At 43.5% G+C, this 23,421-nt stretch overlaps 1 protein-coding gene across 1 annotated transcript in view; it reads left to right on the plus strand.

The window, feature by feature from the left end:
- CDC27 (cell division cycle 27) overlaps positions 1-23,421 on the plus strand; it is a 2,763,676-nt gene that overhangs the window by 1,813,234 nt on the left and 927,021 nt on the right. Inside the window, exon 18 of the mRNA XM_044055179.1 lies at positions 8,688-8,840. Within this exon, the coding sequence (XP_043911114.1) occupies positions 8,688-8,840 (153 nt within the window). The remainder of the gene's footprint in view (positions 1-8,687; positions 8,841-23,421) is intronic.

Below are 23,421 nucleotides of genomic sequence, written 5' to 3' on the forward strand. Positions count from 1 at the left end.
GACTGCAACAGTGAATACACTCGAACATCTACATTTATGCTAAGTGTACACAACTGTACTTTCTGGGTTGGGGGGAGCATTTTGAAGGGAGGACTATCTAGGGGACCTTGGCTGCTGCAGAGGCCAACCTGCACATCAACATCTTGGAGATGAGGGCTGTCGTCCTCACGTTGCAGGGTTTTCAAAATGTTCACTCCGAGGGTGTTATTTCTGTCCAACCAACAGACAGTATGTCTGCGATCTCGTACCTGAGAGAATGTCATAGCACACTAAGACATTAAGCTAAGCTTTCTGAAGTTCTAACCTGCAGCTCAGAGAAGTTGCTTTCCACTTCCTTTTTGTTCCCTTGTTCTTTGCATCTGCCCCACCCCCACTGAGACTGTAACCTAAAGTTACTGAAAGAGCTTTAATATTGACTTTCATTGAATCCCTCTAACTAGCCTCACCCCCCCCCCCTTCCTGTTATGATTTTATAAGTCTGTGCCTCTGGTCTCTGTCCGTTATGGTAATCTGATTTCCAAAGTCCCTCCCTCCTATCTTTTATTGCTATTGCCTGTTGTGTAAGCTATTAAAGTACTCCTCCCACCCATTGTTTTCTGTAGATCCATCCCAGTAAGTAAATGTTTCCTGTAGAACATTCATTAAAACTGTAGTCTGTAAAGCATTAAATATAGAGCAAAATACCTTGTGTGCTTGCAAGCTTAGAGCACCTAGATGGGCATTGAGTGGCAATATATATTTAATAGAATTCACTATTGTGTAAACATTAAAGGTAGTAAAATTTAATTTAATACTGTTGAGCATAATCTGCTCCAGTAAGGCACCCATATTAGTCTGCACACACACAGCACCCATAACCCCAATACACCATCCCCTTGTAGCTCACCAGTTGTAGGACTGGAAGCATGGATATGCATATTCCTAACTTCTCTGTAACCAGCTTGGTGGATCTGAGCATGTTGAGTCAGTGTAACATTTATCTCATGTTTACTGACCACCAATTAATCCTTAAAGAAACAGTATGAGAGAGGTGTACTTGCACTATAAAACTGGAAGATAAACTCTCGCATGCAAGCGCACATGAGGTTCTTGAAACCATGCACACAGCACACACATAGACTAATGTATGCTGAGGCACTTAAAAGCAGTCTTCCTAAACAAGTGTTCCTAGGCTGTCTGTTGTCAGCTATGCCTCAGCAAGCCCAGACATGCTCAGAAAAAAGAACATGTAACATCAGTTGTTCAATCACACAGTGCAGCCCCAAACACTAAGCCCCTAAGGCAAGCAAACAAACTTCCCAGGACTCTCGTCATAGGAACTCCATTGTAAGACGTACTGATGCTCTTCTAACCAGGTGACCAAGAAGTTGACTGTTGCTTATCTGGAGCCAGGATCTTCCAAATCACTTGTGCACTCAAGTCATTACACCACAGATACAAGTATGTTTCCATCATAGTCCAAGTAGATGTAAATCACGTGAGACATACCTCACTGGACTGTATGAAGAGAAACATTACGGAGTTCAGACGGTCTCTCATGCTGGTATGTGCCTAGCATTGAGCAGCGTATTACCATCACCAAGGATGATACCACAGTATGAGCAAAATATGACCGATTTTAACAGTTGGCTTCCTGTAGTGTCATGCTAAGGGAATCCAATATTTATCAGCTTGAGAGGACATGGATAAAGGAGCACTTTGCTTTGCCATGGTTGGTCTGCACCTGTCCCTCTAGGCTTTTGAATACTGGCTAAACTTTTATCCACCCCACAGTGCCTTTTTCAGGTAATACCACATTGACAGACCTACCAACATGGCAAAATCAACTGAACTGAACCGAAAGGTGTTACTGCTCAGTGCCAGGAGCCTAAATAAACTACACTTCCTCCAAAACCTCTTCACACTTGTGGATATAGACATCTATGCAGTTACTGAGATGTGGTTTAAAGTGGCAGAGAGTACCCTAGAAGTGTAAGGGATCAATGTTTGCTCCTTCTGGATTCAACCTGTGGGACTTCGGATCCAACACGGGCTAATTAGAAAGCCTTTTGCTCATTTTGGCTCCGCCTCCCTTATCCATAACTCCCTGCTCCATGAGCTCCCCAGATCTAGTTTGCTGTAGTTTGTCTGCAGCTTGGTCTTTGGCTATGCCTTGCTGATTCAGTTTTGTTGAAGTAGAGTAGGACTGGTGAGATTTTCCTTCCCTTACCCCAAAGAATAGTGGTTAGCTTTTTTTTTTAATTAGTTTGTTAGGGCTAGGTAGCTTAGATTTTCTCTCTCTGCTCCCCCCCCTTTCCCCATTAGGGTTTACTGTTTTACTGTTGTGTCTCTTTTTTTGTGTGTGTTGCGGTAGGATGGATAAGGGATTTAAAAAGTGCACCTCCTGCAGGCACAAACTGCTGTCCTAAAATATACACCTCAAATGTGTCTAATGTCTGGGTCAGGAGCACAGGGACTCCAGTTCCACCATCTTTGACAGTTTTGTCTTGCGGGCTATTAAGTGCAAGGCCAGGTTCTTGTTGAAAAGGCTTTTGCCCTCTAGGGCTTCAGGTTGTTTCTGCTTCCAGAACTACTACTGGTCCCAAGACTGGGTCTGAGAAGCATCGGCTGCGAAACTAATAAGAGGGAAAGCAAGAGGTTGTCTTCAGCTTCCACCTCTGCTGGCTCCTTTGGGTTTTCTAGGTCCAGGTCCAGCTCTGAAAGTCCCTCAACTTTTGGCCTCCACTGCAGCATCAGCACAAACTTCGGCTCCGATGCCTTGCAGCCATTCACCTTTGGTGTTGAAAACAACTAAAATGACATCTGCTTCAAGCATTCTGAGCCCTTTCCTGGTTAAAGGGGCACCTTCGGCAGGGTAGCATCCCCTTTTCCCTGTTGAGCAACAACTCTTTGGTCACTGGAGTCCTCCCCATCTCCACCCGATTTCAGAACCTCCTTAGCTCAGATCATAACAACACTGCATGTGGGGCTTTTTCTGGCAGATCCTTTCAGCAATCCTGAAGGGTTGCCTGACTGCAGGTCTCTGGAAGCAGTCAGGGATCCTCTAGCTTTCCACCCCACAGATTGGGAAGCCATCAACTCAGACGACTGGATATTGAGAGTCATAGTCAGAGGTTATGTTATTCCCTTTATAGAAGTTCCAAACTGTCTCTAAAAACCTCTCCCAGATTCTTCACCCCATCAAAGATTTTACGCAGTGCAGAGATCCAAAAGCTGCTCATAAATCGTCATTCAGGAGGTCCCACCAGATCAGATAGGATCTGGGGTCAATTTTATATTCTTTTAGTACCAAAGAAAACAGAGGACCTCAGACCAATCTTTGATTAAGCAAACTAAGCCAGTTCATCAAAAAGATGAAATTCTGGATAGTCATGGTGCAGTCCATATTACCTATTCTGAGAAAGGACAATTGGATGCACTTGATAGACTTCATGGATGCCTACCATCACATCAGAGTAGATCAACTGGGAGCCAGTCACTATCAGTTGAGGACCTTGCCCCCCTCCCCCCAAGGGCTCACAGCCTGACTCCGTCTGTAGGGATGTCAGGTCTTAACATGCCTGGACATCATTAATTTATGCCAGGAATTCCTTGCTACAACAGTACAACAATTTGGGCATCACAGTCAGTTACCCCAAATCAAGCCTTCAGCCTATAGAAGTCTTAGAGTTCATAGGGTGTCATCTGGACATGGCCCATCAGATTGCCAGGTTCCCAAGCTCCAGAGCTTTCAGTCTTTGAGCTTAGGCCCTATCAGTGCTTAGAATTCCCAAACTTTGGTTCACATTTATAAGGCTTCTGGGTCATTATAGCAGTGTAGATAGGGACTGATCCCTCTAGCCAGATATCACGTGAGGACCCTGCAGTGCAATATGGCTGTTCATTAGTCCCTCCTAATGCTTCCATTGAATTTCACAGAATTAGTGGTGTCGACATTCTCCATTAACAATACAAGGGAGAGACCATTTTTAATTCCTTCTTCTTCGGCCGTGGTCACCATGGGCACCTCCATCCTGGGTTTGGGAGGAGGCATTTTGAAACAGAGTTCTGTTCAGTGGTCCTGGTCTTCCATAGAGGCTTACATTCACATCAACTTTCTGGGAATAAGAGGTCAATTGTTACTGGCTTTTCAGGACAAACCTCCCCAGAGATGTGATTGCGATACAGATGGGCAACATGTCAGTAATTTGATATCTCAACACACAGGGGAATAAGTTTTTATTCTCTTTGTTGGGAGGCCATGAGGGTTTGGCAGTGGGCAATCTCATCTCAGCAGTTTCTGTTGGCAACGCATATACTAGGGAAGTCCAACATTCTGGCTGACGACCTCAGCAGGAGCATTTTATTGCCTTTCAAGTGGTTCCTAAATCCAGCAGTCATAGCTTGGATTTTTCAATGCTGGGGCACGCCTGTTTGCACCCTGTCCAACACCAAGTGTAACAGCTGTTACGCCATTGTTCCCCTTCAGTGATAGGCACCCAGAGACGCACTGACATTTGCTTTGTCCCTGGGTCTCCTTTATGCTTATCCACCAGTTCCTCTGATAGTAGAGTTTTTACAGGAAGCAGCCCATTGTAAAGCTTCAGTGATCCTTATCGCCCTCTTTTGGCCTCGCTGGGTGTGGTTTGCCTTCTTTTGCCATCTTCTGAAATACCCCTTTGGTGTTGGATTCCATTCCAGATCTCATTTCTCATCCAACCCGTCTAGATCCCCTTAGCCTTCAGTCTGTCAGGTTGACGTAATGATATCTGCAGTTCTCTTGATGAACAGGAATCCAAAGCTTTCGTTGTTCATGTATTGTCATCCTCTCAGAAAAAAATCCTCTAGAAAACTGTGTACCAGTAAATGGAAAAGATTTATTTTGTGGGCAGTGGCTTGGGGACTTGACCTCTTCTTTGTCCCCTTGGAGTCGGTCTTGGATTTTCTGTCTGAGTTGTTTAGCTTAGGCTCTAGCTTTTGTACGATCAAAGTACAGTTAATGATCATTTGTAACTTTCGTATTGGTAGAGAGTATGCCCTTGGCTTCTCTCAAGATTTCCAAGGCTTTCCTCAAAGGTACTTTTCTTCATTCTCCAATATGGGATCTGGTCCCCTCTTTGGGATCTGCCTTTTCATCAGGTTCTAGCTGGTCCTCCTTTTAAGCCTTCGGCCTCCTCGGATTTGAAGTTGTTGTCTTGGAAAACTGTTATTGGTGGCAATTACCTCTGCCAAAAGGGTGTCAGTGTTGCAAGCACTTGATTCTTCCCCCACTTTACTTGGTGTTCCTTAAGAATAGGAATTCTCTTCACATGAGCCCTTCCTTTGTACCCAGGGTAACTTCTGAGAATAACCTCAACAATTCCATTCATCTTCCTAGTGTTTTTTTCCCAATTTTTCCATCAAAGGCGAACACCTCTTGCATTGTTTGGATGTGCATAGGCAGCTGAAGATTTTATCTTGACTGTAGCAAATCTTTCAGGAAATCTAGCCACTTGTTTGCTTTTCAAACTCCTAACTGGGCTGTCCAGTGTCTAAAGTAACTTTATCCAAGTGGTTGTCCTATTGTAATTTTTCATATTCTTTGAAAGGCAAGACTTTTCTACATGAGCATAAAGGTCATTCATCTAGGGCTATAGCTACTTCCACACGCTTTCTTTCTAGAGTACCTGTGGATAACATTTGTGCTGCTAATTGACCTGGCCACCACATTTTTGTGCCTCTTAAGCATGATATTCAGTCCAAGTCCAGGTCTTCATTTGGTTGTTTTGTGTTGTTGGGGACTCTGTTCCACAGGTTGAGTCCAGATGGTGCAGATAACATCGGATATGAAACTTATGTACGCACCATAACGATATGTCCATGTCTGTTTCCATCTGGTTCAACCTCCCCACCCTCCTGCATTCGACCTTACTGATGATTTGACGAGTCCTCCACTGTGATCACTGGGCAGTGAAGGATCTTCTTTCAACTCTTCTAGAGTCTCGCATTTTCCCTGGATGATTTCCTTGCATTTGTGGGAGATGTGCTCAATTGGGTACTGTATGTTGTATTCTCATATTCTGACTAGCTGGGCAAACTTGATGTGTGGAGGAGTGAGGAGTAATGGATAAGGGAGGCAGAGCCAACAGACAACATGGATCTATCATTATGGTGAGTACATAACTTTTGTGTTCAGTGCCTTATACACTTTTAGACCACTAGCTGCACAGAAAAGGGATATAAAGGTGGATGTGTCTCGATATACATCAGTAGCAAGCATATCTCTGGGTTGGCCAAATAGGATGACACACTGGAGTTCCTCTACATTCAGATCACCATATACAGAATCCCATACTATATCCAAGCCAGCTGTAGGTCACCCCCTATGTTCTAAGAAGCTGACCAGACACATGCAGCTACTGGAATGTCCACAAAGATTCCTTAAAAAAACAGTACAGGGAGTATACGAAATGTCCCTTCACTGATATCCAAAATCTCTCTCTACTCTGTATCATACAGACTACTGATAGGTGATCTTTGCCTGGCATACAAGGCATTTCTGGACCCTGTCTGGATGAAACTTTTGCATGTCCGCAAAACAAACTGCATCAGATCTACTAGATCAGAAGACCTAAATTTTGCTTGCGACATAAATAGAACATGTTGGAGAAGCATATACGTTTCCAAGAGAATTTCCATTCTCTGGAACAGGCTCCCCATCCATGTGAAGCAGAGTTCCTACCTAGCACTATTAAAGTGCAACTTGGACCAATAGATGCCTGTCTTTATGATGGGCAGAGGCAGTCTGTAGATCACCCTTGTATAAATCAAATTTGTGTGTCACATTTGGGTTGCACGGCCAGGTTTATAGGGGCTGTAGTGTTCCTTAGCTTAGTATACCCCCTATGGACCTGTGAATGCCTTGACTTAGGTCAGGATACACAGCATGCACTTTTACCCTCATCCATTGCCTTGGTGATCCTCTCAAAGAAGTCTGCCAGGTTAAGTAGGCATGACCTTCCCTTAACTAAGCTAGATTGGGATGGGCCCAGTGTCTTTAGGTTGCCAATGTCCTTGTTTATCATTTCCATGATAATTTGTTCCATGGCTTTGCATATTAGCCTTGCTAGTCTGCTGGGTCCTGTTGAGTCCTGCTGGGTCTTTACTTCTGTGGATCAGTTGATGGTCTGTCTTTGTGGACGGGAATGAATGCTGTGGTCCTCCAGTCCCTTGGAATGTAGCCTGTTTCAAGGCTGTAGCTGAACCAAACATTACAGTGTGGATGTCTTTTCTAGATCCAGAGCTGCCTTCACCAGGTGAGTCCTCTCTGGATTAAATCCGCAGTTTTCTGCGCCTCTTCCATCCACCAGTCACACTTCTTAAGCTTTGGGAATTGCCCAACTGTTTGGAATACTGCAACAGTGATTTAAGGAAGGGCATAGAACAGTTCTGTACGAACTTAGTGTAACAGTAGGTATCCTACTAGTCACTATTGCAGTTTTCTTTCCCTTGCCCCCTCTTTTTTTAATGCTTTCCTTTTTCCTTATGAATGGAGAGGTATCACTGTCTTTCTGCCTCTCCCTTCTTAGCTGACCAGTTTGTCTTAGACCTCTTCAGACTTACTGGTTTGAAGATAGTCTGAGGTTTTACGCGTACATATCTGCTTGTGTACCCTCACACCCACAGGCTTGAGTCATACGTCAAATGTATGGCTTCATGGAATGTTTTGGTTTTGGTACCCCAGCCAGATGTTTAAATTATTTAACAATGTAGCCCAACTGTTTGGAAGACTGTAACAATGATCAGTAGGACATCTACTATTATGGTAAGTTTTCTTGCATAACTGTACTGTCATTGAGAGACTTTCTTGGTGAGGCCAGATGTCCTTGTGTATCTGTCATCACCCCCCCCCCTGCTTTTATGGTCCTTTAGTCCAGCCACAGCTGTTGTAGTTCAAGTTTAGTGGTAGTTGTCAACAGTGTTTTTCCCATTTTAAATGGGGTTAGGGTGTCACATCAGCATTAGTCAGTGACCCAGTCAACTAAAGCCGGTATTTACACCACCAGGTTACTGGTTAATTGTGCATGTGTCAAGTCTTCATATATTTTTTTCTTTGATTTGCAGTAAAGCGTGCTCTGTCTTTGGTTGAGGGAAAATTAGCAGGCTCTGGGGGTGGGCACACACTGTTCTCCTGGTGTGGCTTTTGACCTCATGATCTTTGACAGCAAGAACATGCATGTTTCCATGCTGTAGAGTTTCTAAGGAGAAAATAAAGCCTAATTGAAATGAGACAGGATGAGCCCAACCAGAGATCCTCAAAGGAGGATCCCGACTTAATTCACTAAAAATGTATATGTTATGTCTACTTCAGTAGGTAGGTGATTTCTAAATTTTAGTTGGATAGAAATGTTGTATATCAACATTCAATGGTTTTTGTCCCATTTCAGATTTCATTTGTCAGAGAAGTGTGAAAATGAGGAGACACTTAAAAGATAAAAGGTAGAAAGCTCTTTAGAGATTCAGGGAAGTGCTTTTACATTGAACTTTCTAGCTGTGCTAAAACACCAGCTGTCATTCATACCAGCAAAAGGGAAGTCTTTCAAATATGCAACATTCTGAACTGTATTAAGATTTAATAGTGCTGTACATGTTGTGTGACTAAACAATTGTATGTCTTAAAATAGTTTAAAGTGACTTTCTGTATCCTGATTGACTGATTTTATTTCTAGGCAGAAAAAGTATTTGCAGAAGTTCGTCGATTAGAGAGCTACAGAGTGGAAGGGATGGAAATTTACTCTACCACATTGTGGCATCTACAGAAAGACGTTGCTTTGTCAGTACTATCTAAAGATCTAACAGACATGGACAAAAATTCACCAGAGGTACACTACTCCAAAACACTACTTTTATTGAAGTTGTGTAAAGACTTGCTGTACATCCAAATGAGGAAAGTGCTCTCTAAAATAAGCCAGTTTTTATATTTGGTCCTACTTCTTCCAGGTGTCAACTTTTCATCAATGAAATCTTGCTTTCATTCTTTTAGTATTTTTTCCTGCTTTCATCTATAGTTGTTGACTTGGTTTTCATCAGTCTCCCTTCCAAGGCTGAAAACAAATTCTCCTTTTCATGCCAACTTAAATGTTTATAGTATAGCAAAATTAAACAAAAGATTCAAAGTGTACAGGAGGGGAAATCTAGAAGCTTGGTGGCTAGCGCTTCACTGTAGAAATGATGAGACTGATGAGCATTAGCAGTAAAATGGTGGACAGCCCAGAGTCAGTGGAAAGGAAGCCCGGAGCTTGTTGCATTTCTCAGTGAAGACTGCAGCTACCTTGTAAGATGCTAAAAATGTGCAGCGAGTTTATGAAAAGTTGCTTCTCTCTTGCCTAAATTTTTTATACATAATCTGGTATAAATCATTAACAGAGTCCAACTACACCAACTGCATATCTGCTATGTTTCATTCTGTTATTAAGCAGCTACTTCACAGTCTTCCCCATATCCACCCCTTGTACTCTGATCCTTTTAAATTTGTTTCCACTCTGCAGTTGGTAATAAGTATGTAACATGTTGGTTTTCATTTGCTTTCACCTGAAGGGTAAACATGGTAATTTTGTGCAGTACAGCTCCTTAGAGTTTTATTAGATCTCCATTAAAGTTATGTTCATTGTAGAATTCATTGCTGCAGTAGTACTCCTTTTCATATAGGATTTGCTGAAGGTCAATGTACAGCTTTCTGGATGGACTTCCATAGCTTTTTCAGATATCCCCATTGAGCATAATTCAACCCTAGCAGATATGTGGCTTATGTACAGAGTAGGAGGAGGAGTCACTTGCATCATCCTTCATTTCTTTTTGATGTGAAGAAATGATTGATCACAAGTCTCATTGAGTTACTTCAGGCAGCTTTCATAGAATAAGTGCTGAGTTTGAAAGTTTTTTTTTAATTGATTTATTCATGAACCTGTACTGGTCATTCCATTTGTAACTTATTTAACTGTTTTAAGTTATAATGGCTTTGCCAAGTTTTCTGTGGCTGATATCCCTAGATGTGTTTAGACAGGTGTGTGCAGAAGGGCAGATTCCATTAAAGGGCTTACATGTACACTCTTCTCTTGCTTTAGGGAAGAGCACCACATCTCTTCTTTTCAGCTCTGTGCAACTTTCAGAAAAGACTGTGGCTTGCCAAAGTTTCAATATCTACTTAGACTATAAGAGACTGAAAGTCTTTGTACAGGTCAGTTGTGTACCAGGCAAACCCTCTGGTGAATGCTGCAGCCACAGAATAAAATGTTTAAAAGTTGTGGGTAGAAACTAAGACTGTAGAGACGCTGTCAGCCGTACAGCGGTATGACAGCCTACATCCTGGTAAGGATCTGCCTCATGCCTCCCACCCCAGTCCGACAACACTGTAAAGCTGAGGCCCTATTTGTCCTTTTCCCTCTGGAGATGGACAGTAGAATTCTTACCTTGACGACTGCTGATATGTAGTCTTCAAAGGTGGTTTCTGTGATGCCTGTAAAGGGCATAAACTCCTCCAGAGTCATGCCATCTCCTGTGGAATTGACTGTGTCATGAGATATCCTGACCATTTTTATAGATGATAGCCCAGAAGTGTTTATTTTTAAACACTCAGGACGCAGGCTGATTGATACTGTACTTCACTTTGAAAGTGTAGGCCTAATACCTGAGGCTTAGGTATTTATGTCTGCATGTATGCAATTTTCAGTAGTCAATAGGTGCTTGCAGAGACAGTATGTTCTGGCCTGGCAGGGAATTAAACTACACTCTGCACAACCTTCTGTGTTAGGGTACTTTCTCTTCCTAAAGTAGTAGTTTCTCCACCACCTGACTTATCCGAGTCAAACCTCAGTATTGTGGCCTTGGATTATTCCTCACATATTTCATCCTGCAAATGGTGTATGGCACTGACAATTAGGAGGCCATCTGCTTGAGATCCCCACTGGAGAATGCCTCCTTTATTGATCCCTTAAATCTGATGGAGCATTTTAATTGACGAAGTCTAAAGAAGTTTGACGTGAAGCAATATCTAGACTTGTTTGGTGTTGAGGAGCCCGAGCCACTTGCAATGCCACCTGTCTTTTTCATTTATTTAGTACTTTTATTAAGTTATTACTTAAGACATGAGCACTCATGCATTAATAGTAAACAAACCATGTTAATATTTTTTAATTTACTTGCATTATATATTATGTATGTTTTCTCCCTTTTCAATAATTGTAATTCACCCCAACATTGTATAAATTGCTTGATTTATGCCTTCCACTAAACCTTGCTCTCCTCCTGAACATTGTTCTGCATATATTGTCAAATTCCATCTGTGTCTATCTAATTTGCTCCTTCCCTTTTTTAAAGATCAGTATTTCAATTGCAGTTGGTTTAGATTTTGATTTGCATTGTGTAGTAACTGCTTTTTTGGCACTCAGTAGAATTAAACTTGGTAAGGTCTCAGTATCTCTAGGCAATTTGAATACTGTCTTCCAGCTCAAATTGTTTTCAGTGTCAGTGGCTCAACTGGAAGCGTGCATTCCTTTGGGGCTGGAAGACATATGAAGGTTCTAGGTTCTTTTCCTATTGCAGGTGATTGGGTGAATTTTTCAAATTGCTAACACTGGAGTATAACATTAGGGAATGCTGTACTCATGAGTATACCATCCTTTTTATGAGATGTTAAACCATGGCCTCACCTGCTTGTTTGGTGGTTGCTAAGGGTGGTTGTAAAAGTTCCACAACACCTGTCTAAGAGCGGAAGAAATTATCTGATGCCCTGGCCAAATTTCCCTTACTAATTTAACTTTTACCTTGGATCTACACTGAAAGGGGCCACTTGGTAGCCTATTGGCACTAACTGTATCAGCAAAGGGTAAATAAAAATTAAAAAAAAAGTTTTTGTTGCAGCTGTTTACTCCCCCAGTGTTTGTGATGGAGTACTCTGTAGGGAATTTCTAAAATCTGACAACACGTTACACTCCCAAAAAATTTTCCCAGTTAACCTCTTTCTCTCATATCACACTTCTATTTGAGGAAAAATTCTCTATAAAGTCTACTTGTAGTATAAAAATATCTACGGAAACACTTGAAAGCAACTGCATTTCTCAAGTCTGAGGGCACAGCACCATTGGATCTGTATACTTAAACCCAGATTCTCAGATACTTGCTCCATAAAAGCTAGATGTGTACTGCAGGGTCCAGGAGATTTGTTATGGCTCTTTGTTGCAACCTTTCTGCTGATTTAGCAGTAGACTTCCTGGAGGTTGCCAAAGATTATCTATAGTGGACTCAGGCCTAAATGTGCTCTCATAAATGAGGAAAGCAGAGTTTTTCAGAAAAAGGTTGTATACCTCAGTCTGCCTACTCATGTTCTGAGCAGTTAGTTGCCAGAAGCACATGCTTAAGCACTGTGGCAGAATAGTCTAGCAGATAGGTGGCATGTTAGCAGTCATACCAGATGCAAATGTGAAAAATAGTTACTAAGTTAACCCATACTGTTTAAGTGAGCAGATGTTAAATCTGGATGCTGTATAAGTGAATCTTGCAACAGTGTGCAGTAATTATGATGGTCTTGAAGGAGACATTTCTGGATCAGACTGCAGCTTCTGCGAAAGGGGTGTGAAGGAACAACCATTAGATCCTTCTTTGGGCAAGGACTTGCTGTTCAGGTTCCCCTTGCAGGAAAGTTTAAATGCTTTCAGGACAGTAAGATGATGAAGTTACTAAAGCAATTTTGTGCAGCTCCATTCTCAGATAATATAGGAATGAACGCAACCAAATGTCTTTGCAGGAAGCAGGCTGAAGTCAAGCAAGGAAAATAGAAAATTGTGTATGAAAAGAAGCAGGTGTGATACATCAACAAGGGAGGAGTGGAAATTGCCCTTTCACCCAAGAGCCCTCAGGGCCAATATTAATCTCTTCCCCCTTCCCTCCATTTCACCTGTTGCATGGCAGGTTGGTTAACTTCAAGAACAGGTTGATGTTCTTCGTGTTTCACTGTTGCAGTCATCACCTGTGGGTTATCCCTGCTGTGGTAGCCCTCGGCCAGCCCGAATACCAGAGTCAACGTTTTTCTTCATTGGCTGCTGTTGCCTGTAGTCTGATGTCAGGTCATCAGTGCTATAAAGCAAGGCGACCGACGCCATTACATCAGTCTTTCTTGCCGTGGAGTCTGTAGCAGAAGCAGTTCGCAAGTGTGCCGGTCGGTCACTACCAGAGTTTGAATTACAGCTGAAAATGTTTAAAGCTAAGTTCCCCTGCGTTGGGGATCCTTTTAGCTTGCACAAACTGGTATCTGAAAAAGTTAATTGTCTTGCCTGTGAAAAGCTGATCCCACACAGAGACTTCCATTCATACTGCGTCACTTGTTTAGGCCCAGATCACGACATACCCCATTGCTGATTCTGGGCCCTCTTTAATGCGAGAACCGTTTGCCATAGAGCTCTTATTGTAGACAGGTATTTTCATCTTCTGTCTTTGCATTCCAAAATGGCATCCGTCAGCCAACAGTCCGTGGACATTTTGAAAAAATGCAGAGATAAAGATAGACACAGACCACACAAGGCTAAGCCTTCCGACGAATCTACCACTAAGCAGGTAGTCAGTTCTCCGGAATTCATTGAGGCGCTTTTGCAGCCCCTGATGCTCAGTTCGATATCTACGCAGGCCTCTACCGAGACCCTTTTGGAGTCCGGTATGCTCCAGAAATCTTTGTCTTCTGAGCCTTTGGCTGCCTCTGCCTCGGTTGGGTCCGGAGCCGCAACACAGGCACCGGCTTCCGAGGAGGCCTCTCGCACTACCGAATCTAGACAAAAAAATGACTTTTTTTCATCCGACTACCATTTCTCTCAGACCGATGGATACTCTTAGGCCTAGAAGCCAGGCCATTCCTAGAAAATCTGCCTCTAGCCACCATCTTGCTCCTGCTCCACCACAAATGGTGGGGGATCTCATCTCCCTTATCAGGGGTAGTCAGGCCATAACATCTAAAAGGAAGACACCCTTCTGAAATGATGACAGAACAGGATTCTGAGGAATCTGATTATTCAGATTTTGAAGAGGAACAAGCAGCTCTGACTGCTTATGAGGATTCAGATGCAGATGAATCCATTCCTTCTGCATCCCCACCAGAAGACCTTTCCTTTGGGGAAACCTTTCACACCTTCATGGAACATTTCCAATAGGAATATCAGGATTTCCCCCAGTTTAAGAAAAGACTGAGAGTTTCTAGACCTGACCCCCCCCCCCCATTTTAGAAGTAGTGGATGATGTTTTCCATTAATCTAGCTTAGCCCCTGAAGCCTTCCCACCTGCTCCCAATAAACTGGACAGGTATTACAGAGTACCGGATTCTCACAATTTACCTGTACAGAAATTGTGCTGCATACCCAGAGGTCATTACACAGGGACCTAAAGAAGCTAAGACTAGTTCTGCCAAGGATCTTATTCCTTCTGACAAGGTTTCCAGAACTTTGGACAGATGGGCTAAAAAGGTAAAAATGTCTGTAACCTTAGATATCAGAGCACTCAACTGTCAGTTCCATATGTTAAAATATCAACAACAACACACTTTGGACCTATTAAAACAAAAGATTTCAACCTTTCCTGACTGCCAATTCGAAAGAGTCAGCAGATTTACTGTACTCTACTTGTCAAGTGGCCAAACATTCATTACATTATGGATATGATGCCCTAGAAGCCTCAAGCAGAGCAGCAGAGTCAGAATCTGTCATTAGGAGACATGCATAGTTGAAGGAACAACCTCTCCCTGATCATGTTGAGTCTAAATTAATTGATGCACCCCTGGATAAGGAGCACTTGTTTGGAGTAAAAGAAGAGGAGCTTAAAAAAATGGAAAACGAAGCAAAATCTATGCAAACAGTAAAAGATTTCTTTTGGGTTCAACCTCCCAGATTCAGCAGGAACTTTCTAACGACTGGTCCTTCCCTGCACCTAACAGACAGGGTCAAGGTAAACCCCTTAGGGACAGACCACTCAGGCCCCTATCCCAGGGCAGCAGAGAACCAAACACTGGACCACTTCTGCCCCAAAGGCAGGGAGTTCTAAGCCATCCTTCTATGGCAAAAACTTTCAATGACTCCCTCTCCCCCCTCTGCCTTCCTTTCACTCACCAAAAGCTAGGAGGAAGGCTCTCACTCTGCAAAGAAAATTGGCTTCCTGTAACAAAGGACCCAATGGGTCTTAAAGATAATTTTTTAGGGATACAAATTCTCTTTCAACGAACTCCCAATTCCAAGAGGGTACCCAGACTTTACCTCCAAATCAGTAATCAGAGGCATTGAAACAGGTCCAAACTCTCATATCCCAGGAGGCAGAAGAACCTGTCCCCTCAGACCAAACAGGCAAAGGCTTTTATTTCAGACTATTCCGTGTTCCCAGAAAAGAGCACTTGGCGCCCCTGGATTTATCCATTCTAAAGACCTCCCTGGTGGTCCCCAAATTCAAAATGCTAACTTTGCAGCACCTGCTGCCTATGCTGACAAAAAATGTCTGCCTAGTGACACTAGACCTAAAAGATGCATACCTCCAAATCCCCATAAGGGAATTCTGCAGGAAATTCTTGCTCTTCAGAGCAGGCTCACAACACTTCCAGTTCTCTGCGCTGCCCTTTTGCTTATCTACTGCACCCAAAGTATTTAAATGCCTAGCCCCGGCCATAGCATTTTGCAGACAGAGAACTATACAGATTTACCTTTATCTGGATGACTGCCTCATTCAGGCAGAGTGCAAAGCAAAGCTGCTCCAGGATCTTCTCTGTCAAAACCCTCCTAACTTCCCTAGGGTTCACCATCAACGAGAAGAAATCAAAGCAAACACTCTCCAGGAAGATCATTTTCTTGGGATCACTGCTGGACACAGCATCCCAAATGGCCTTCCTATCCCCAAAAAAGCAGAGCTTCCTGCCGCTCTACTTTTCCCAGCTGGCTTCCAGAAGGCATCTCGCTATTAGGAAGTTCTTGCAAGCCTTGGGGTACATTACATCTTGCATCCTTCTAATTCCTCTGGCCAGGCTTCACATGAGGAAACTAGTGGTATCTAAAGAACCTTTGGTGTCAGCACTCTCCGCCTCTAGAGACCTCTCTCTCCTTCTGGTCCCCTGTGTAAGGGCCAAGTTTCTTTTGTGGGCAGGGGCCTGTGCCCAGAACAAGGGTATTTCCTTCATCCTCCGCCCTACCAGGCAGAACATCACCACAGACATTGCTTGGGGTGCTCACCTAGCAGGCAGATGCACCCCAAGGTCTTTGGGATGCCCAGCACCTTCCCGTACACATCAATCAGAAGGAAATGATGGCAGTACAAAAGGCTCTGACATCCTTCAAACCCCATCTCAGGCCAGGGGTTCTCCTTATCAAAACGGACAATACAGTAATGTGGTATATCAACAAACAGGGAAGGGACCCTCTGTGCAGACTAGCCATGAACCTCTAGCTGACAGCCTCCTCCATGGGATTACACCTAATTCCCAATACCTAGCAGGGATCAACAACACCCTGGCAGACCACCTAAGGAGAAACTTAATGGACCCCCCACAAATGGCAGCTTTACAGAAAAATCTTTTTGCAAATCATTCAGGAGTGGAGAACTCAGGAGGTGGATCCCTCTGTTTCACACCTCAACCACCAGCTGAAAAAATTCTGTACCAGGGAGTATCACCACCTAGCGTGGAAGGTGGATGTCTTGACCTTCCCTTGGAACTCCCTCTTTGTGTATGCATTCCCTCCTCTGCCTCTTATTCCGAAGATACTGATCAAGATAACGGAGGAGAGACCAAAGGTCATCCTCATTGCTGCATATTGGCCCAGACAGCATTCGTACCCCTTACCGCGCAGCCTGACATTACAGCCTCCCAGGCAGCTTCCCCTGATCTCAGACCTCTTGACCCAGGTGGGGGGGGATGCTGCACCCAGACTTGCAGACTCTCAAACTATCAGCATGGCTAATACTTTAAAAGCAAACAAGGGGCCCCTGTTAAGCAAGCAGGTCCTAGACATTATCATAGAGGCCAGAAGGCCCAGCACCAGAAAATGTTTTGCAGGGAAACGGAAAAGATTCTGCTCCTGGAGCCAGTCCGAGGGGGGGGGGGGGGCATTACCTCACAACCTTCCATCCCTCTTATCCTGGGCTACCTAGCCAAGTTACTCAATAGTGGCCTCTCCTTCTCTTCTATTACATTCCATGCCTCAGCCATTGTAGCTCATTTCGATACAGACCAGCCCCTCTTCTCGCATCCTTTGATTAAACCAGTGGTTCCCAAACTTTTTCGTTTCTCGGCTCCCTTGCTGAATCCAGGTTTTCCCAAGGCCCCCCCACGGAGCACATAAAGTGCATATTTTATTTATTTGACATTTGCTTAATGAGGCTGCCCGACTGGACTAGGAGACCTGGGGATAAAAGCTCAAAAGTACAATAAAACGACAATTACCTAGAAAAAAGTTTACATTCTGCTTAACCGTATAACACTGATCTACTGTGGTTGAGAGGTAAGCAAAACCTAATGGCAACCTTATTGACTTTGTTTATAAGAGCAATATTTAAAATCTCTCCCTATTTTTTTTGGCTCTGTCCAGCATTCCTCTCAACTCTATAGATTTTTGCAGAATGTCCAGATTTTTGCCTCATAGTTGTGGTCTTTTTCTCATAAAACTTTTGTTTTTCTGGCAAATCACTGGCAGATCATTGAGATTGAAGTCAGAAAATAATGACAGTTGTTTCATACTTCATACCCTTCAGAAAATGCATGCTAATGCAAAACCTGCATTTATGTCAACTTTCTAAGTTTGTGAGAGCAGTACTTAAAAGTGTTCCTGTTTTGTGCCTTTGTACCCCCACTATTTTTGGCTTTGTCCAGATTTCTTTATCTAAGAGGGTTAGAGGTATGTTTCCAGTGGTATGGTCCAGACTTAAAAACAAACCTCATTGCTGCTGCCAGGGATCACTCACTCTTCACTCTCTCTCCCCCCAAGACGCACACACAGATGCACACTAGGGTTGCCACCTTTTCAAATGCCCAAAGTGGGGCATTTTTGGTACAGATGTCAGATTTTGCAGGCCAAAACATTCCCACGGCTAGTACAAAGGTCAGAACTTCACTTTTTTTGCCTAAATAAAAGCTTATTTTTGTAGCATTTTAGTTGCTTATTTCTGTTTCTTATAACATTTAGGTTTTTCAGATACAGAATAACTGTTTTATGCCACAGTTACTTAAAATGTAGGAAATAATTTTGTCCTAAAATCTCAGGACATTTGCCATTTTTACAAATTACCTCTCAACCAATCAAATAAATTTCAACAGAATCATGGACAAAGCCAGAAAAATCAGGGACAATCAGGGGCACTTTTAAAATATTTGTGCTATTAACTTGAGACAGTCACAGTATATGAATTAATGTACATTTTGTGAGGTAAAAGAAATCTACAAGTCTTAATTATTGCCATTATTCACGAAGTTTAATTCTCCAACTTTCCTCCAAAAGTCACCAGTTTTAGGAGGGATTAAGAGAGACACAGCTAAAATGTTGAGTCGAAATCAGGGACATCCCTGAATATCAGGGGCAGTTGAGAGGTCTTAAAATTGCAGGACACAACTGCTCAAAGAGGGACTGTCCCTCGCAAAGTGGGACAGGTGGTAACCCTAATACAGGACTGTGTGCAGAGATAGTTGGCGTTTTCAGCCCACATTTAATGCACTGGTTGTCTACATGCATGTATATTTAATTCACCTTTTATTTGTGTCTGTAATAATGACATGTTATGTGCAAAATAAGAAAAAAGAGGGATAAACGCGTTGTAGGCAGAAAATACACAATACATAGATATATAAACTTGAACACGGTATAGAATCCTCAGGGAAGAGAAAGCAAAAATTTTATCTAACTGGATGTGGATTTAAATACTAGCCGTCTGAAAGTTTGGAAAAGTCCGGCTTAGTATGTTAAATTAATGCTACCACTTACTGTTAGGGCTACCCTCTAAAAAAGGAAGTGGAGTTGTGGGAAAGGTAGTTGTCATAAGACTAGATCTTTTGAGTAGTGATTCTTGTAACAATAAAGATACTCTCTCGTTCTCTCTGTCTCCATCCCCAGGAGGACTCTTTATAGCTTACTTGCATCTTACAACATTTCTTCACTTGATACTTATTATTTTCTTGCTTATGTTTTAAGCATTGTTTAAAAAAAAGATTTATGGACTGCCACAATCACAAACTCACAGTGTGATTTCTGTGATCGGTGAACTGAAAAATTACCTAATCATAGTAGCTCTATGGAGCAGCTTGCACTGTGCACACCTTCTACAGTGCCATATAATGCAGGCACTGAACCAGCATAATCCTAAAGTGAGAAGTGAAACTGCTGTCTGAAAACCTGACCAGGAAGAAAAAGACAGAATGGGGAAACTCTAGTGCATACACGCGCACACCACTCTCGCTCTTTTCCGATCTCTCACACAGTCATAGTCACTCCCTCATTCATACCTGCATTCACTCACACATTGCTCTCACTCTCTCTCCCGATCAAACACATACAGCCACTTTCTCATTCATACCTGCATTCATTTACACATTGCTCTCACTGTCTGTCACACCCACGTGCCGCACACCCACTTGCGCATTCATTCATACATCCCTCTCACGCTTCTGATCTCTCTCACACACACACATACACACACACATCCTCATTCATACCTGCATTCATACATCACTCTTACTCTCCCAATCTCTCACACGCGCGCACACACACACACACACACACACACACACACACACACACACACACACACTTCATTCATTCCTGCATTCACTCACACATCGCGCTCACTGTCCCGATCTCACACACACGGCCACTTCTTCATTCATTCCTGCATTCACTCGCACATCTCTCTCACTCTCCCGATCTCTCACACACACACACACACACACACACACACACACACACACACACTTGCTTTCATGCACGCATTCACTCACGCGGACAGACACACACACTCATACAGGCATTCACTTACCTGACGCCAGGCCTGGTGGTTATCAGTTCGTGGCGCCCCTGTGAGGAAACCGCGGCTCCCCAGGGCACCGTGGCACACACTTTGGGAACCCCTGGATTAAACAATTCCTCAGAGGGGCTTCTAATATCAGACCTCCCAGAAGGCCAGCCACGCCAGCCTGGGACCTTAATTATGTTTTAGAAAAACTAACCTTGCCACCATTTGAACCTGCTGCTTCAGCAGAATTGAGATACCTCTCCTGAAAGACTGCTTTCCTACTAGCTATCCCCTTGACCAGAAGGGTTTCAGAAGTTTAGGCACTCATGGCCGTTGAGCCCTTCATCATTTTCCATGCAGACAGGGTCTCCCTGAGGACTAACCCCCTCCTTTATGCCCAAGGTGGTATCTGATGTGACCCTCAACCAGGCCAAACATCTACCCACCTTCTTTCCTAACCCTCAAAACAAGGGGGAAAGAATTCTGCACTCACTAGACATTCACAGACAGCTCAGATACTACTTGGACCATACTAAACCCTTCAGGAAAATGGACTAGCATCTTGTCAGCTTTGCCCCAGGGGCAGAGGGGAAGGCCATTTCTAAGCAAACCATTTCCAAATGGATATCACACTGTATCCATTTCTGCTGTAGACTACATGGGAAACCTCCCACTAAGTCTATTTGTACCCATTCCACTAGGGCAGCCTCCACTTCCACAGCATTCCTCAGAGGCGTTCCCACCAGGGACATCTTGGAAACTGCCACCTGGACCTCTGTCCGTACCTTTACAAGGCATTACCACCTATCTCTTTTCTCTAAGGCTAGAGCAGGGTTTGCCTCTGCAGTTCTGCAGGGCACGCTGACCCATGCCTAAGGTCTCTCTCTAATCCTTTCACCCCTCTCCTCAGCTTTGGGAATCCTCTCACAGGTGATGACTGCAACAGTGAAACATGAAGAACATAGTACAGTTGTGTACACTTACCATAAATGTAGATGTTAGAGTGTATTCACTGTTGCAGTCCTGGTTTCCCTCCCTCCTTCCCCCTTACATCCTCTTTCCTTAGGGGGACATAAGCTTCTCACAGTGGCTTTTAGCTGCTTCTGACGGGTTAGGGCAAGAAAAACTGATGTAATGGCATTGGCTGCCTTGCTTTATAACACTGACAACCTGATATCAGACTACAGGTGACAGCAGCCGACTCAGAAAAACATTGACTGTGGTATTCGGGCTGGCCGAAGGCTACCACAGCAGGGATAACCCACAGGTGATGACTGCAATGGCGAATACACTTGAACATCTGCATTTATGTTGTGTACACAACTGTACTTTCAGCCTGACATAAGAAGGGTGATCGAGACACACAGTTTCATATAAATACAAACTGAAGTTCATTTCTCTTCCCCCTTTCATTGGAATGCCCAGTGTTCCTACCAGTTGTATCGGGTTAGTCCTAAGGGTGATTTGCTTGTGGCACATACTAAGTGGTCCTCAGCAACGAGGGAGAGGAATATTTTTTTTAAGTTTTTCCATGTCCTGGTTCCCTAAAAGGAAGGCCCATGCAAGCCATTTCTGGAAATGTAAAGTTTCAGGGTCCTTAAAGTCAGAGTTCTGAAATGCTTACTGAGTTGGCTCTGCTCCTATTCCTTCATACTTGTCTTGTTGGCCACCTTGGACTTGAAAGATGTCTTTATGTTCCGATCTGTAAGGATCACGGGCATTTTGATAGGTACAGATTAGGTGGTAGACACAGTTTGCTTTCTTCATGTCTGGATTCTCCAAGTGTCTAGCCCCTGTGTTCTCCTGCGTAAGGACCCAGATCATTCATATTTACCTTTATCTGGATGACAACCTCATCCGTGCCCCCTCCTTAGAGTAGACGAGCAGATCTGTAGCCCCAGCAGTGTCTACTCTAATTAGCATGGGCTTTTTCCTCAACCTTCCAGTGTCAAACCTTAAGCTAAAGCTGCTCAGGTTTCTGGGGCACTGTTGGACAAGGAAAAGGAGTAGTGCATTTTGCCACAAGAGAACCTGGCTGCTGAAGACCTTTTTTCTTGAGCATGCCTCAGATGGAGGGAGTCGCAGCCAAGGAAGTGCTGAGAGTTTTAGACATATGTTGGCTTCCATCATTGTGGTGCTGCTGGTGAATCTTCACGAGGAAATCCATGGTATCTGAGGAACCTTTGGTAGTAATATTGCCATCTTCTTAGTCAGTAAATACTTTCATGCCAGCAAGACAGCAAGGCGTTTTCTAGGTGGACATCAGCCTGGCTAAACCAATAATCCTACCACTGGGGAAGCAGAGACCCTGCCTAAGAATATTTCAGACATTACATTGGAATGCATTTGTTACACCTCAAGATCAGCATGACCAGGAGCAAGACTATGCTAAGCAAGCAGCCACAAAATGTAAAAGACATGATGGCTTTTAATTAAGGGCCTTCATGCTGGAACTAACCAGAAAACCAGGCATTACTGATGGTGACTACAGACAACACAGTGACTCTTAGCAGCTGTACAGGCTGACCTTGATGGTTTGGGAGACAGCAGTAGAACTGGAGCTTCACTTGTAGGCAGTCTGCATTGCATCAGCACAGAATCAAGGTAATCTAAACAGGTCTCTGGTGAATGACTAAAATGGGAAATGGAATCCCAAGGTATTTCCTCGTACAGAATGCAGTTTTTGATCATCACAACAGGCTTTTGGTCAACAACTGCAAGTGGAAGCCGGATCCTAAAATGTTTCAGGACATATTTTGAGGTGGTGTCTCCCTCCACCACCCAGAGAGATCTTTATTTTTGGCAGGGAACCAACAGCTCTGTCGCCTTTTTTTTGTTTTTGTTTTGATTCCCACACCCAAAGGCCTGGACAGTAGATGCTTTCGGAATACCATTGACAGACAGTTTTTTATATGCCTACTATCCCTTATTCTTGACATCAAGGGTATTGCAAAAATGTAATGGCAGACAGCACTAGGATTTAGTCTCTTACTATCCAAAGATCATGGTTTTCTGTTTGGGCTTAGCTTGTCCAGGAGGGGCTGTCCTACTTTAGCACAGCATGCCTCTGCCTAAGAGGGATGAGTTATGATTCAGTCAATCCTATGGAATCTAAGGTATGCACTGTGGATCCTTTCATCCACATACCACTTAGAGATAGTCTTTAAGAAGAAGCTGAGAACTTGCAGCAAGCCGGAAGACCCAGCACCAGGAAATGTTGATTCAAGTAGCAGAGGTTCTCTCTTTACGCTGCCCTTCTAAGGGCATCTGTCCGAAACAGCGCTTTGAATCTTAAATTGTTGCAATACTTAACAGAGCTCCTTTAAGGCCTTAGTGTCATTATAACCAGTATAACAATCTTCTTGCTAGCAATCTCTTCTTCCAGAAGTGTGTTATAGCTGCAGGGTATCTAGTGCTGAGAGACTCCTACTGTGTTCCATAAAGTTAGACTCT

This window comes from Protopterus annectens, chromosome 13.part0, assembly GCF_019279795.1.
Source record: "Protopterus annectens isolate FY-2018-M chromosome 13.part0, PAN1.0, whole genome shotgun sequence".
NCBI classification, from domain to species: domain Eukaryota; kingdom Metazoa; phylum Chordata; order Ceratodontiformes; family Protopteridae; genus Protopterus; species Protopterus annectens.